Source organism: Acomys russatus, chromosome 3, assembly GCF_903995435.1.
Source record: "Acomys russatus chromosome 3, mAcoRus1.1, whole genome shotgun sequence".
NCBI classification, from domain to species: domain Eukaryota; kingdom Metazoa; phylum Chordata; class Mammalia; order Rodentia; family Muridae; genus Acomys; species Acomys russatus.
The window spans coordinates 17,857,404-17,874,230 of NC_067139.1; the positions used below are offsets into that span (position 1 = coordinate 17,857,404).

At 46.4% G+C, this 16,827-nt stretch overlaps 1 protein-coding gene across 1 annotated transcript in view; it reads left to right on the forward strand.

Annotated features, from left to right (window-relative positions):
- Positions 1 to 820: 820 nt before the first annotated feature.
- Bphl (biphenyl hydrolase like) overlaps positions 821 to 16,827 on the forward strand; it is a 35,317-nt gene continuing 19,310 nt past the window's right edge. The window contains exons 1-4 of the mRNA XM_051169855.1: positions 821 to 979; positions 5,448 to 5,551; positions 8,007 to 8,173; positions 11,393 to 11,546. Of these exons, the coding sequence (XP_051025812.1) occupies positions 873 to 979; positions 5,448 to 5,551; positions 8,007 to 8,173; positions 11,393 to 11,546 (532 nt within the window). The 5' untranslated portion in view covers positions 821 to 872. The remainder of the gene's footprint in view (positions 980 to 5,447; positions 5,552 to 8,006; positions 8,174 to 11,392; positions 11,547 to 16,827) is intronic.

The following is a 16,827-nucleotide window of genomic DNA, read 5'->3' on the forward strand; positions in this document are numbered from 1 at the left end:
ACTTCCCTATCTCTCTACTTTTCTACCTTTCTAACTCCTCTCTACCCTTCTCTCTCTCTCTCTCTCTCTCTCTCTCTCTCTCTCTCTCTCTCTCTCTCTCTCTCTCTCTCTCTCTCTCTTAAACCTCTTAAGTGGATCTGTTGCGTGGTGTGATTTCATCCATCTGTACAGCTCCGCCGCTCACCTATAACCTCCACTGCCCACGTTTTACAATGGGTCTGGATGACCTTGGACTGAAAGCTCTGAAACCATGAACATTTCCTCCATTTAAATTGTTGTTCCCAGATGTTTGTCACAGTTGTGCATAAAGCTAGCACAATAAGATGTACAGATGATGCGTTCTTGAAGAGTTACATAGTAAATGTTAACACTGCTAACCTAAAAGCTTGCCTAGCAGCAAGGAAACGGAGATACGTGGAAGGAAACGGAGATACGTGGAAAGTGCAATGGAGCCAGGTGTGGTGAGGCAGGCCAGTAATCCCAGCATGAGCTCAACGTCAACATCAGCTACAATTCTAGGCCAGCTTCAGCTACATGAGATCCTTTCTCAACAAAGGGCAGTAAGCATTGGTGGTCTGTGGTGCACGTGTCTCTCATTTCTCAGCTGGTGAGGGCAGGACAACAGGTGGCCCCGTCTCCTCATAGCTTTCCACACTATAGCAATTGCAAGCATGGAGTGGTGCCTACTGACTATCCACCCTGGGAGAGCAGGGAGTAAGTGGACAGGCTCCTTTCTAGGAAAGCCGGACAAAGGGAGTAGCGGGATGGGGGCGTGACACGACGGGCCGGGGGCGGGGCTTCAAGCTCAGCCCAAGATGAGCGGCAACCAGCTGGGCGCATGCGCCTTCTGCCAGGTGGTGCGTCCTGGAACTATGGCGACTGCGGCAGGCCACCCCGCGGCCCTGCGGCTGCGGCTGCTCCTCTCGCCCCTGAAGTCCGGGATCCGCGTGCCCCAGGCCGAGCCCGCAGCGGCCTTTGGGTAATGGCGCGCTCCGGGCAGCGGGGTGCGCGGGTCGCTGGCTGGGGAGGGACAGGGGCTCCTGGCGCCGATGGCCCTTCCTCAAATCCGTGTCCAGATCCCGCAGAGCTAATGCCAGCACTTGGGTGCGTGGGGTTCGGTTCTAGGTGCTGGGCTGTTGTCCAGCCTCCTCAGTGCGGAGCAAAGCGACCGACCGGGAGGGACGTTGGGTAATCACGGATCCCAAACCCGATGTCTGTTAGCTAATTGCTGGGGACAATAATTATTCCTGCCTCGTCAGAAAGCTACCTAACATGCTTCAGTGGCAGGGCCCAAGTTTCCTGAGTCCTTTTGCCTGCTAATCTTGTTTGTGCAAGAGAAGCTGCTAGGGAAACTGTGTAAATTCAGTCCCCGGGCCCTCCTGCCAGAGGTTCTAATGTGTGGGTGCGGGATGGCCAGAAAACTGCGACTTCCCTTCCAATTCCCACCAAGCTCCACTCCAGCCCTTTTGATAAAATAGTAACATTCATGGAGACCTGCTGTCTTGAGACTCGGTGCTCCGTCTCAAGAGAATCTGAGTAGAAATGTGGATAGAGCAGGCTGAAGTTGTGCGTTTGCTGCCATAAATACATGCAGACATATGCAGTGCACAGGTACAGTTTTCCTGTCAACAGACCATTGACAACTGGTGACTGGCGTTTAGAACTTTACTAGAAACCGATCGTTTGAGCACATAATCTAGAAGTAGAAAGAAGAAATCGATCCAGTTTTTAACCGTTCATAGCATGATTGTGGTAGCTCGTCGGTTCTGTATCTACTTTAAGTTTCTTTTCTCACTTTAGGATTACGTGACCTCCGCACTTTCTTTAATGAACAGGTGGAGAAACACGGCGGTGGCTATGGTTGTGTAAGTTGCCAGTGAATAGTAGGCATTTTACCCAGTTTCCTGACTGCACGAAGGGGTCGAATGAGGCTATTGGGGATGTGTTAATGTCGTACTCACAGGCGACTTTATGGCTGTTCGGAGTCCCATTCACTTAGCTGTACCGCAGACCACGCTTCCTGAAAGATCTCTATGAAGGTGTCCCCCGGTCTTGCCCTGCCTTTTAGAACAACTGACATGGCCTGTAATCTGAGAAACAGCTCTGGCTGGTTAAGCCTGAAGCCAGGTTGCAGCCCCAGGCAGTGGCTTAACAATGGGCCGTGAAGACCTCTTCACAACCAGTGTGCAGGCCGCAGCTAGTTGAGTTGTGAGCCACAGAGTTGCTTGTAAGTCTGCTGCTTGGAACTTTGACCCTTTCCTCACTTCATGAGCTCTGTGATCTTTCAAAAAGTCTTTTCTGTGGGGAGTTTTAATTCAACAAATTAGTAATTTATTGAATCTGACAGTCTGAAAACAGTATCTTCTGAGTTGGTCTAAGGAGGCCCAGGCAGAGAATCAGGTCCAACCCTTCCTCTCAAACAATCAGACTGACTGCCACTCCAGCACTTTTGCCCTGCTGGGGACTCAGTTCTGCCATGAGATTAAAGAGAAATCATAGCCTATTCAGTTCACACAGTTTTAAGTAGCTGTATTATTGACCCTTCCTAGCTGCGTGACTGTACACTAACTCAACCTCTCGGATTTCCAGCCTCGCAGGTTTTGTAATTGAAGCAATGACTGTGGAAGGCCTAGCACAGAATAAATAAAAATAATTAGCAAGTACAATTAATGATGTAAATAGTGAGCATATTGAATAAGGAAGAAAAAAGGAAAGGAAAGAATGTGACTGCCCCTAGGTATGATGACAGGGAAAGTTTATTATAGATGTGTGGGAGAGCCTAGTCAGAGACAGACACATCTGCGATAGTCTAGGGTGGTCATGACCCTGAGCCGTGTGGGGTGACGGGGAGGGAAAGTGAAAAAGGGAAACCAAGTACAACAGCCAGGAGGTCAAAGGTACAAAAAACGGGGCAGGTACCCAAAATATCTGGATTATATAAGGAAGAGCCTCTGGGAAAAGGGCAGCTGACCCCAGCCTGGATAGTGCAAGGTAGAGGACAGAGTTTGGCAGCCATACCCTGTAACAAGTAGGGACAAGGAATGCTGGGAGAACCTGGAGGCCAGGTCCATTTGGATGTGGTACTAGACACCTCAGCCATTTCTCCAGGGTTTGAAATTTAACATATATAAATAATAGCACAGTATAGAAAAGAGGTTACTAAACTTTGTGTAATCAAGCAGCTCATATGGTGACTCATGGTTATTCTATAAGAAGCAGAGTATATGCAGTAAAGCTGTTCAAAGTGAGGCTGTATCTTGCTAAGCAATCTCCACTTTCATCTCTAGACAAGATGCTTGTTTGTCCTAGTTAGGGTTTCTATTGCTGCCTGCTCCTCTCACTCTGCCCGGCGGAACATGAACTTCTGCACATGCCATATGGTCTCCCAGCAGTGCTGTCCTGTAATGTTCTTACTTAGTTTTACCTTCCTGTGGCATTTCTTTAAAGACACTTTTCTCTCCTCTCAGATCTCTCTGCCCAGCCTGGGATGTCCTTTCTTGTTCTCTCCACCAAAGCCGAGTCCAAGCCTTTGCAAATCCTCCCCTGCTGCAGTTTCTAGTAACCAGAACTGTAGCTACCCGGTGTCCCTGTCTCTACTCCCGTTAGGTGGTGATAATTTAGAAAGAAATTTGGAATTGGAAACCAAAACGTAGATCCAGCCAGATGCAGGAATAAGTTAGACTTGTTGCCTGTTTTGTTTTGTTTTTTTCTGTCTTTTCTTTCTTTCTCTCTTCTTCGTCTTCTTTTTTTGTTTGTCTGTTTGTTTGTCTGTTTGTTTGTCTGTTTGTTTGTCTGTTTGTTTTTTAACCAAGAAGCTTGAGTATGATCAAAGGAGTTGAAGGAAAGATACCTTTGTGAACCAGTGCTCCAGGGAGAGACAGTGGCGCTCAGGGCTCTGGCAGCCACACCAGTCCCTAAAACCCACTGGCTCTGTACACTGAGGAAAATGGGGAAGGGTTTCCTTTGTACAGAGTACCTGCATAGCGCAAAAATGGCTCTAGAAGCACGTTCTTGGTACTACAGGGAAGGGAGCCCCTAAAAGAGCTTTAGTGCACAGGGGAGCAGTAAAAGGAGGAGATGGCACTGTGTGCTTTACTGCTAACATGAGCCCAGTAAACACTGGTCAGCTGCTTAGGGCGTGGCTTCAGTTAATAGGAGATGCAAAAAACACAGAAAGGAAATTGTATCTGGCCCAGGTGCCTCCAACATCACCCAGCCCTCCCTGAGCAAATCCTCCTGGTCTTTGTTTTCTCTCCAGCTGAGCAAAGCAGATGTGTCAATAGGTGAACTGTGCTGAAGTGAATCTTTGTTGGTAGAGAGTGTGTATTCGCTTCTGTCTTGATTGTAAGATGTGTAAAGCCATCCTAACAATAAAACTCAATTCTTCGGAGGAATGGGACGCTAACAAAAACAAATTGGTCTCATTGGTTGTTATTTAATGGCTTTGTTATTGCTCCTCTGGTGTTTGTGTACATGAGCTCATTTTAGGTCTTTTTATTTCCCAATTTTGCCATATAATTCCCAGGAAATATATGCTAATATTGGATGTACCAATAGTCAACACACATGCTACCATTTTTAAAATTAATTTTATTGCTAATATTTAAGGCAGAGTTCCCGTGCATATCCCAGGCTGTCTTTGAATCCTCCTCCCTGTGCCTTCCAAGTGCTGGGATTTCGTGTGTGCCTCTGTGTCCAGCTTGTACTCTTTATTACTTGAACTTACCGAATCAGATAAAACCGGTACAAGGAACAGAAAACCTTGTGTTTTCAAAAGTGCCACATTTTGGTAATCATTCTAACCAAGGACAGAGATGGCGTGGGGGTGTGTAGAAGAAAAAGGAAGTCAGTGATTGATTTAAACGCCCACAAGAAAAGTGAGTCCTCTTAGCATCTGTCCTGGCATCCATTCCCACCCCACCCCCACCCACCCTCAGGGAACTGGGCAGAAAGGTCATAAGGTCAAGAGCTGAAACAGAGACCATGGATGAATGCTGCTTACCAGCTTACTAAGCTTGCTTTCTAGGACAACCCAGGACTACCTGCCCAAGAGTGGCACCACCCACAGTGGGCGGGGCCCTCCCACACCAGTCCTGAATGTTTAAAAAATGCCCCATAGACCAGCCTTTGGGTCAATCTAATGGAGGCATTATCTCAGTTGCAGTTCCTTTTTCTGAGATGACCCAGGCTTGTGTCAAGTTGACAAAAAAGAAAAATCTTAACTAGGACAGAGGGCGAACTCCTGGGTGCCACAGTGGGTCAAAAACAGGAAGACAGTGTTCAGATTTGCAGTCTGTTATGAAGACACAACCTGGATTGGATAACTGAGGCACAAAGCAAAGCAGTGTTACGTGCCTGAATTGGATGCTGATGCTACTTTGTCACAGTAAATACGTCAGTTTGGCATGATAAATAAGTCTTCCTTTGGGAATTTCTTTCTCTTCCAGCACTGCAGTAACTTCTGCCAAGCTAGCTGTGAATGGCGTTCACCTGCATTACCAACGAGTGGGCGAAGGGGAGCATGCAGTTCTCCTACTTCCTGGGATGTTGGGTATGTATGGATTTTAACTGTCATGGACCACTCCTGCAGGCTGTAGATTCTCGGTGATGTATCGCGATGTGAGATGCCAAGCATCGATTGTTTGCTCTGGGGCTTGCTAAAAGCTCTAAAGGGAAATTTACGTCGCTCAGAGTTGAGTGGTTTAGGAAAATAAGTAACTTTCTACTGTATTAATTTTTTATGTCTTTACCCATTTCCTCCCCCATTTAAGCACACTGTGAAAATGCTTTCCTACTATTTGGGAGGGTTACAGGGGTCAAAGAAACAGGGGTCCAAAGAAGGAGCAGATGATGAAGACAGTGAGGTGGGGAGCAGGGACCCCAGTTAGTTTGCCTGGTATCCAGGGCTTCTCTGGAGTGTAAGACTTGAAGATAGGAGGCAGCTGGATCAGTTGTCTTTGATTTGTTTAATAAGAGTAAGGGGGGAGGGGTGTTAAAAGACCTTTTTTTTTTTTCTTCCTAACAGGATCTTACTCTAAAGCTAAGCTTACCTACTGAGATTGACAGGTTTGTGCCACCGTACCTGGCCAGTTAAAGTCGTTTTCAAAATCAAACTCACATTAGCACATTAGCGCCTTCAGTGTGTTGAGCACAGTAAAGCCGCTGGATCTCAGTCTTACCTCACAGAAGAGCAGTCCAGGCTTAGGATGTTCCAGAGAGAGTTTACAGTGATCTTGGGACACGCCAAATATACTTAGGTTGTGACTTGCCTCTTTCTCCTAAAGGTCAGATGCTAAAATTTTCAGCTACTTTCGGTCCTACTTGCCAGGCCTCCGTTGATACAGTACCAATGCAGCAAGTGAGAGAGTGCTGGGACACTTAGCACCATAATCTTAAACTGTCATAATCGAAGAGATAGTTACTCCAAAAGCTGATGTTCAGTTTAGTCATCAGTAAAATCAATTTACCATGTTTATTATTACTGTTGTTATTGTTATTGTTATTATTATTATTATTATTATTATTATTATTATTATTATTATTATTTCATCATTGCAGTCATTAATGACACAGAGTATCTACCAATATAATTCTTCACTTCTGTGAAATATTACTGTGATTCCAAAGCTTTAAAGTGGAACAGTGGGAGTCTCTCTCCTACCCTGATCTCCAGTCCACATGGGCCACTCAAAATCATGTACTAATAATTATGTATATCGTCGAAACACTTGCTTAAGGTTTTAGTACTCTTGGCCTAGTCTTCAAGTGCATGCACACGGGTCAAAAAGCAAATGTTTCCTCCTTTGTGAAACTGTTTATTTTAACATGAGTAGCCCTCCCCCCAATCCCTTATTTCCTGCCCCTCCTTCAGCATGGTTCCTTTAAGATCAGGGACATACAAGAAGCTCCTGTGAGAGAGCAATATACTAGGTCTGGAAATCCATTGGTCTGCCTTTAGCCTGGGTTTTTAAATGACCTGTGCGATGGACCTTGACCACAGGAAGTGAGCTTAGTTGTCTGGTCAGGCAACATTTCCTGTATATTTGTGGCCTGAGTGCTGAATGCTTAGAAGTCACACAAACTGCGCAGTCAGTGCTGACCTGCCGCTGGATGGAGCTCTTAGCAAGTGACCTTCCACACACACAGTGGATGTGAGCACATCACACCCCTGGTGGCCCACCAGTGAGATGGGGATTGCCAGTCAGGGCCACCACAAACAGGCTCTTGGCATAGCCTCCTTTATGCTGGTTTGATAAAGCACAATTTGATTTCTTAAAGGCACACGGTTCAGTGTTTTAATTTACCTTTCTCTGTTTTGGTTGTACCTAAAATATAAACTCTTAAGAGACATTTATATCAGCCTGACACGGTGGCTCACGCCTGTTATCCCAGCACTCAGGAGGCAGAGGCAGATGAATTTCTGTGAGTTTGAGGCCAGCCTGGTCTATAAGGCAAGTCCAGGACATCCAAGGCTACACAGAGAAACCTGTCTCAAAAAAAAAAAAAAATCGCGCGGGGGGGGGGGGGGGGGAGAGAGAGAGAGAGAGAGAGAGAGAGAGAGAGAGAGAGAGAGAGAGAGAGAGAGAGAGATTTTCATATAAGCTTAATGAAAAAACATCTGGAGTATGAGGCTTTCTAACTGTATGTCATTGGGATCTCCACCATTTCTAAGTCACCTTCCTTAGAGAAAAGAGATAGAGGATACCCAGAAACTATCAAATATGAACGTTCATTTCAATACGGTTTAGTGTGAGGACTAAACTGAAAGGGTATCAAAAATGCTACAAAAAGTACTGGTGCTGAGGTCTTCCTCAAAGTCACCACTAGGGGGAGACCGGAGGCAGGTCCTAACTCCATGAGGAGTGACAACTTTCCCAGAGTTCTCCTGGCTAGCTTTGAAGAGAACCAAGAATTGTGTTTTGAGATGATTGCTGCTTCGGTTTCGCTCTGCTGTGTTGGCGACACTGAGGACATGCAGTGGAACGTAACCCATTGGCTGTTTTCAGGAAGCGGAAAGACCGATTTTGCACCTCAGCTTCAGAGTCTAAATAAGATGCGCTTCACGGTGGTGGCGTGGGACCCTCGAGGATACGGACAGTCCAGACCCCCAGATCGAGATTTCCCTCTGGACTTTTTTGAAAGGGACGCCAAGGATGCTGTTGACTTGATGAAGGTGAGACTCAAGAAGTGCTGGAATCGGGGCCAGATGACTGGGCCCATCTTCATTGGTCCTAATTCCTGGTGCTCTTTCTTTCTACGAAGGCAATGCCATCTCACGATGCTACTGCCAAGAAACCAAGGCTCTTCCCCCTTTTCCGCCAGTCTCATGGCACACGTCAGTGCAGTTTTAGTTTTGTTTTGCGTTCCTTTGTTTTGAGACAGGTTTTCATCGTGTAGTCGTAGTAGGCCATGAGTTCTCGACCTTTCTACTTCAGCCTCTGACATGCTAGGATTGTAGGCCTACAAGACCACACACAGCAAAACACAGTTTTATACAGATGACACTGGAGTCCTAAGCCGTGGTTCAACCCCACAGCTTCCAATGTGCCAGGTGTAGGCACTCACCCCAAAGAAAGCAACAAGAGGTGATAAAGAGACAGGAAAGCGTTTTAAACAAAAGCATCATTCGGAGAAGATGGAGAGGAAGCCCTTCAGCCCTTCCGCGGGCACTGACATGGGCCTTGGGTTTAGGCAGAGCAAGAACTGGAGAGGCAGCCGAGAAGTCTGCATAGTTAAGCAGTCTTGGTCAAGGCGTGGTCTCGTGTTATCTCAGTTCTGGTTCGGCAAGGTGGCCTGAGGAAGTCATGACCGCCCATGCTGGGGGTAGTCTCACCGGCTGATCTGTCTGTAAGGTTCTGCCCTTCTGGAATCTAAGCTGACTTCAGGCTCAGGACAGTGCGCACAGGTCTGGAACCGGACATTATAAAAGGCGACAGTAAGATGCCACCACTGCTCTTAATGTCTGTGCCTTGAGCCTTGAGGGGGTTGTCCTAATTAGGGTTACCATCGCTGTGATGAAACACCACGACCAAAGCAACATGGGAAGCAAAGAGTTGTTTGACTTACACTTTCACCTCACAGTTCATTATCAAAGGAGGTCAGGGCAAGAACACAAGCAGAGCAGGAACCTGGAAGCAAGAGCTGCTGCAGAGGCCGTGGAGGGGTACTGCTTACTGGCTTGCTCCTCGAGGCTTGCTCAGCTTGCCTTTTTATGGAACCCCAGACCTTCGGCCCAGGGGTGGCACCACCCACAATGGGCTGAGCCCTTCCCCATAAATCACTAATTAAGGAAATGCCATAACAGGATTGCCTACAGCTCGATCTTATGGAGGCATTTTCTCCATTGAAGCTGCCTCCTCTCTGTTGACTCTAGCAGAACTAGCCAGTTGCAGGGGTTAAGTTTGGCTAGGTAGCACCTGCCCTTAGACAGATTCTCCTTGAATGCTTCACATGCCTACAATGCAGAGTTGAGCAGGAATCCAACCCAAAGTGAAGAAGATACAAAATGGAGGTGGAGAAATCCATTTTTTATCCTGCCTTTAATTATCTTGCGGGGGGTGGGGGTGGGGAATGGGTTGGTGCTTTTTAGCAGACACAATATGTTGTTTCGTTATTTTGGTTTTCTGAGTCAGGACCTTGCTGGCTAGCCTCACAATCACTGGGTAGCAGGGTGACCTCTGCCTCCTGAGTGGTGATGGGCTTACAGTCATGTGGTGCTGATGGCATCACACCTGCCTCACATCCTTCCAATTTGCTGCTTCCACTGAAGATGTGTTAAGGAGATGCTGGTTCCTTTCTGACAAACACACTCTTGCTGTCATTGTCCCCTCTCTGTGCTTTGTGATTTCAGTTACCCATGACCAACCTATTTTAGTTTATACATTAGAACATAAACAAGCAAACTGTACATGCCAGGGGTTTAAGTAAAGTTCCATTACATGTCTATCCGGCATAATGTTCAAATAGGTTAAACATGTCTGTTGCATCAACTGTTGTTGCTCAGTTGCTTTGCACCTTATTTTTTGAAACAAGGTCACCCACTGGCCTAAAGGTCACCAAGTAGGCTAGACTGGATGGCCAGGAAGCCCCAGGGAGCCTCTGTCTTCACCCCCTCACAGCTGGGGTTGCAGGCATGCACCATTAAGTCTAGCTGTTGACATGGGTTCTGGGGGAGAACTTCGTACCACAAACACTTTGCCAACAGAAACTATCTGCATCAATCCCCCATCCCCAACATTTATCTTTTCCTTATGAGAAAATTGTTCCAAATATTTCCTTCTGTCTTTCTGAAATGCAAGTTCATTAATGTTATCTGTAGCTCTCTACCATAAAGTTTTAAATCCTATGACATTTTGAGTGGTACAGTGAAGTGTGATGCTGCCCACTCCTCCTGCCTCCATCCTACCCAGTTTTTAAGACATCCTCTGCCCGGCATATCCACTCTATGCTGCATGTACAGTTATAGATAGTTCTTGGTACCATCTGTGTTACAAGGGATCCTTGGTGAGGTAACCCCAGCAGGTACAAGAGAGCTGTTGTATTTCACTAGGTGCATGCACTGTTTCATTCCATGCACCACCTGGTGGTAAATGACTGACTTAATTTTAAGCTACTTTTTGTTCTAACTTGTTTATGAATATTTGCCACTTTTTGTGATTATAAGCAATGTTGTGTATGTCCTGGGTGTGTCTCCTGGTAAAGGACTGTAAGAGGCAATGTGCAAGGCTATGGAAAATAAATACTCTTATTCGGCATCTTAAAGTCAAATGATTATCCAAAGTATGTACATACATGTGTGATCCCACCAAGTATACTGACTAACGTTTATTAGCTCCTTAACTTTAGTCTTTTCTGATACTGCATTTTACTTCTAGAAGCCTTTGTCAGTTTTCTCTGCTGAGCACATTTTCAGGGTCCTGGTTAATTCATCCAAGGACGGATGCAGCTTTGCCATGACACCATGCTCCCTCTTGTCCACAGCCAGCTCTTTCCCACAGTTACAGCTGTGGCTTCAGTGGATACCCTGTCTCATTTTATCTTAAGCTCCTCCCCAGTCTACAGAATTGCCCTCCAAGCCTTGCTCAAGAGCATGCACACACAGTGCTTGCCACGCCCAAATTCAGCAGGTTGCTGCTGATTCTGTTTGACATTTTATCTAACCGGAAGATGTGATTCCTGAGTAAGTTAAACTAATACTGTGTACTCAAGGTTCTATGACAGTTACACTGTAGCAAAGGTAACTGACACCAGGCCTCCGAGTGGCAGACTTGTAGAATTCTGATCACCACCCAGGTTCTTCCAGCAGATGGAGTGGCAGCTGTGCCATGCTTTCTGCTGTGCTGGCCAAGACGGAGCAGTAACTGTGTTCTGTGTTCTGCTCTGTTGCCCACAGGCACTGCAGTTCAAGCAGGTCTCCCTCCTGGGCTGGAGTGATGGCGGCATAACTGCGCTCATTGCTGCTGCAAAGTACCCATCCTATATCCGCAAGATGGTGATCTGGGGAGCAAATGCCTATGTCACTGAGGAAGACAGCAGGATTTACCAGGGTAAGTTCTGCAGCCTTAGACGTTGTCATGACGACCCCCCCCCTCCTCATCTCTTGTTTTGATATGTGTTGACTGACAAGTCACGTCTCATCCACTTCCAATTCTACAGCTCTAAGGTCAAAAGAAGAATGAGTTTGCAGGAAAGTCATATAATTTAACCAACCTAGAAATGGATACTTTTCTATTTCCAGAAGTGAAACTTGGATGACTCAGGCTGAAGCTCTGGAAAAACAGTATTTACAGTCACAACCACGGGGTAGTGAGCTTGAAGGAAGGAGGGGACGCTGAGAAGTGTTACTCATTGCCTCATTTAAAGTATGTGAAATCTGGTTGCAGTGGTGCATGCCAGTAATCTCAGCTACTTGGGAGGTTAAGGCTGAAGAAGTCCTGAGTTTGAAGCCAGAATGGGCAATGTAGCATGGCCTGGTCTCAAAATAAAAAATCATGAATGAGTGAATGAATGAATACATGAAATAGAATGAGTTTTAAAGGAAGCACTAGGCTGAAAAATGAACCTCTATTTTGATTCCAACAGTCTGTGCAGTTTTCTTGACTAAAGTCTCCTTTAAGCTTCTCTAGGAGGTTTTTAGGGGCACAAGAGTGGGGCCAGTGACCTGCAGCCTGGGGTTCGGCTCCAGCCTTCCTCTTGCTTTTGTCAATCTGAGGCATCAGTGAAAAGTTAGTTCATGAGATGGAGACCAAACTCGGGCATCTACATCCTAACTCTTCCTCATTTTTCTTATTCTCCCAGCATCGCTGCCTGACTTGCACCAATAGAAGAGCATATGAGAATGTTGGCAATTGCTAGGCACCCAGCCTTGGCATTGTTTAACCTCTAGCAAACCTAGGTTGGGAGGATCATGCTCTCAGAAGGAGAGAGGGGTTCCCCAGAGCTGGAGGGGGGGTGACTGATGCAAAAGAGAAGCTATCCAGACTTCCAACCACTTCTACCTGCCTCCCTGGCCCATCACGAGCCCCCCTTTCTCACTGGAAGCTCCCTGTGTCTCTACTAAAGTGTAGATGGCCTAACAGAAGAGGTTCAGTCCTAGTGGGCCCATTTTCTCTCCTCCACTGTAGCTATATTGTGTCTTTGATGGGCATCTTGGCCTTCAGAACCTGAAATATTTACTCTCTGGTCCTGACAGAAAAGTTTGTGGAGCCCTATTCATGCTAATTCTCTTCCAGGTGTTCTGACATTCCCGTTGTGAGCTACTTGGAGGCTACATCCTGTTCTGGAATCCTAGTTCTCTGTGCTCTTCCTATTTTTAGAGCCTTCTGAAATCCGGACATGACAGATGATTTAGAAAGCAATCCTAATCTGGCCTCCACTTGTCTTCACCATCCTCCCTCCTGGCTCAGAGTCTGTTTTGTGCAGAGTAGCTTGTTCCACCATTGCCATCCACGAGCCCCTGCTGCCTCTGGCACTAGATGGCTTTGCTTCTTCTGCATTCTCTTACTGGGCCCTTGGTCTCTGCCTCAACAAGTGAACATTACTCCTCCTCCTTCCTGCTCCCTTGACCTGTAGTTCCTCCTCACTATGCTATATCCTGCCACACAAACTGTATTAAAATAGGCATTTGTGGTTTCTCTCCTTTGGTGGCATTGTGGTCCTTCTGGTTCTCCCTGCTGAATAGTTCTCTCTATAGCAAATGTAATATTGCCACAGACAGTGGGTACTGTGGACTTGTAGGTGGTACTTTCTCACTGCTCTCTAGATATTTGAGTCACTCTCTATCTAGGTTTGGAAGGTCTGTAAAAATACCTCCCAATATCCACATTGGTCATGTGTGTGTCACCTCTTCTTTGCCTGGTCAGTCACTGATCTCTTCTGAGCAGCAGCATTTAGTGTCCACAGGGTTTGTTTGGTTGGTTTGTTTTTGTTTGGTTGTTTGTTTTCTTTTCCTGTCTTCCATTGTTTCTGACCTCCCTCTGCTTGCTCTGGGTTCTGACTTGCTTTATTCCCTCTGATCTCAAAATCAAACTCTTGGATTATTGATTTGAGATGTTTATTCTTTTCTAATATATCATTTAACACTGTAAATTTTTTCCTCTAGAGCTGTGCCCCTGTGTATATAAAGGGATTAGGTTGACTTACAGGAGGCAGTCTGAGTAGCCCAACAAGGATTTTCTCACCCTGGAGCAACTGAGAATCTAGTAGTGTCTCCGTTGGCAAGGCTGGACATCTTAGCAGTCCCATTCTGAAGGCCTGCGGAAGTCTTGGATGACTGCTGGTCTTCAGTGTACACTGGAATTCTGTGGAAGGTGGTTTGAATATTGATGAAGGAATGCTGCAGTGTCCTAGTTAGGGTTCCTGTAAGCACTAATTTTTAACTCTTTTATTTGGGGCTCCTTAATGCCTCTACCTCCCTTCCAATCCCCCAACCCTAGGTAGGAGAGAAAGAAGGTTAGAAGGGACAGGGGACAAAGACCTCTTTAGACTTAGTTCCAGCTGGTTAGGATTGTTGAGTTCTTTGGGAAAATATCAGTCTCAGTCACCAGAATATCAACAGTCCAGCAATAGCAAACAGCAAGCATAGCAGGATGAACAAGCAGCCTTCTTTTTCCTTCTTTCCTCTCGCTAGGCTCTGATATTTATACTCTCCCAGAGTCCTCAGAATTCCACTAACTCCAGCTGGCAAGGACCACTCCCCCTCTCTGAGCCACATGAGGCAATTATCAGCTATAGACAAACTAAGGCAGCCTCATATCCCACACTTGGGATTAAAACAAAAACATATTTATATAACATAACTACAAGTTCCTATTGCTGTGATAAAATACCATGACCAAAAGCAAGTAGGAGGAAAAATGGTTTATTTCACTTTACAACTTTCAGGTCACACTCCGTCATTGAGGGAAATCAGGACAAGAACTCAAGGCAGAAAGCTGAGGCCAGGAGCTGAAGCAGAAGCCTTTGAGCAATGCTGCTTACTGGCTTGCTCCTTTCTCTTTGCTTGCTCAGTCAGCCCATGGGGTTCCACCTGCAGTGAGCCAGGCCCTCCCACATCGAGCATCAGTAAAGAAAACGTACCACAGGCTTGTCCACGGGCAATATGGTGAGAGCATTTTCTTGATTGAGGTTCCGTTTTCCCAAATGACTCTAGCTTGTGTGAAGTTGACATAAGATGAGCCAACACAACCAACAACAGGATAGATGGACTTGCCAGAAAGAGTAAAGTCAAGCAGGCAAAAAGAAATCTTCTTTCTTGCCCTTTTATCTGGGCTACCATCAGAAGCTGCCACTGATGTGTAGAATGGGTCTTCTGTTTCAAATAATCTGATTAAGAAAATCCCTCACAGGAGTTCCTCCTAGCACCTTGGGTTTTAGTTGGTTTCAGGTACAGTCAATTGACAACGGAGATTAGCCATCACAGCACCTACAAACTTTACTGTGTTACATTTTCACTCATCAAAAGATGTTTCAAAATATCTTTTCTAATATTTCTTCAGGCTGTGCCTTCACCTGTAGGTATTTAGAAATGTAATGTTTAATTTCTAAATACTTGAGGTTTCCTAGATTTCTTCCTGCTACTAATATTTAATTCCTTCTAGACTTGGAGAACATTTGAACAGTTCCAGCTCTTTTAAGTGAAGTTTTATTTCATACCCTGGGACATGGACTACCTTGTTCTAAAATTGAACCCCGACCCCATCTCTACTCACTGCCCTTCCCCTGTCATTCTGCTGACCGCCCTCGCCTCCCTGGAGGGCTCAGTCCTCTTCCTTCTGCATGGCAGGGTGACTTGGTTCTGTTGATGCCACACACTGGCTCCTGAGTGTTATCTCCCTCCGCCACCATCTCCCTCACCCTCCTAGTTCAGAGCCCTGGCTTCTTGGGATAGTCTGTCCTCCATAGCAAAAAAAAAAAAAAACCTTTGTAAGGCAATAATCAGTGATTCCATCTCCCACTTTGAAAAAAACAAAAAACAAAAACCTTTAGAAACTTCAAAGAAGTCCACTCAGCTTTGCTGGCCCCCGCCAGTCTGGCTCCACTCCACCTTCTGACTGTCCTGTCTCTATCTTCCTGTGGGCTTCCTTCACTGACGAGCTGCTTCTCCTTGATGCTCCTTGCCCTCTCCCAGTCCATCCTTCTCAGTAGTCACCCCAATACCCAGCTCCTAGGGTACCACCTCTGAGAGGGTGCCCCTGAGCCTCATGGACCCTGTTTGCACATGCCCACACTGTGGTGCTTAGTCCTGGGCAAATTTTACTCCTTTGCCTTAGTCCCTGTAGAATAAGTTTTCTATCACCATGGCTCGGACTTTCTTTCCCTGCTTTCTGAAACAAAGTAAAAGCTCTCTCAGTCCCACAATACTCCTTACTGTCTGGGATATCTCCGTTTCCCTCCCGAACCGCTATTGCCACTTCCTCATCCTGAAAGGTGGCCTCTGACCCAGCAGTCCAGTGGAAACAGTGCCTTCCGTGTAACCAAACCCTTGGCTGCTTTGTGCTCTCCCTCCGCCCTCCCTGTGGCCATTGAAAGCAGTCTCAAGCTCTTCTCAGGCTTGCTCTGGGTCAGCTTTCTGGCCACTGTTTTCATGGCCTCTCCCTGCTTGCTCTCTGGCTTTGATATGTGGGGCAGTATCATTGAGGTCCTCAAGTGTCATCCTTCTTTTTTGATCCTCTCCTCTTTCAGTGTGCGTGTGTCTGTGTGTGTAGGTGTATGGGCGTGGGTGCGTGGAGGCTAGTGTTCTACTTGGGGTGTGGTTTGTTTTCTGAGGCAGGATCTCTCACTGAACCTGGAGTTCCCAGCTTATATGAGGCTGGTTGGCCTGGGAGCCCCAGGGATCTGCCTGTCTCTGCCTCCTCAGAACCTGGATTACAAGTGTGCACTGCTACATTCAGGCTTTTTTAATGTGGGTTCTAAGGATCAAACTCAGGTCCTCAAGCTTGTGTGACAAGCACTGTACTAAGCAACCTATCCCACAAGCCTCATTTCCCCCACTTTTTAAAAAAGATTTATTTATTTCCTTTATGTATATGATTGATCTTATCTGCATGTGCATCTGCGCACCAGAAGGAGGCATCAGATTCCAGTACAGATGGTTGTGACCCACCATGTGGTTGCTGGGAATTGAACTCAGGACCTCTGGAAGAGCAGACAGTGCTCTAAACCACTGAGCCATCTCTTTAGCCCTTCCCCCACTTTTAAAGACAGCATTTCAGTGTGTTGCTCCTGCTGGCCTCAAACCCTTGGGCTCCAGCAGGCCTCCTACCTCGGCCTCCTGAGTAGCTTAGATTGCAAGCACACTCCACCACGCCAGCTCTGTTCTCACACTAT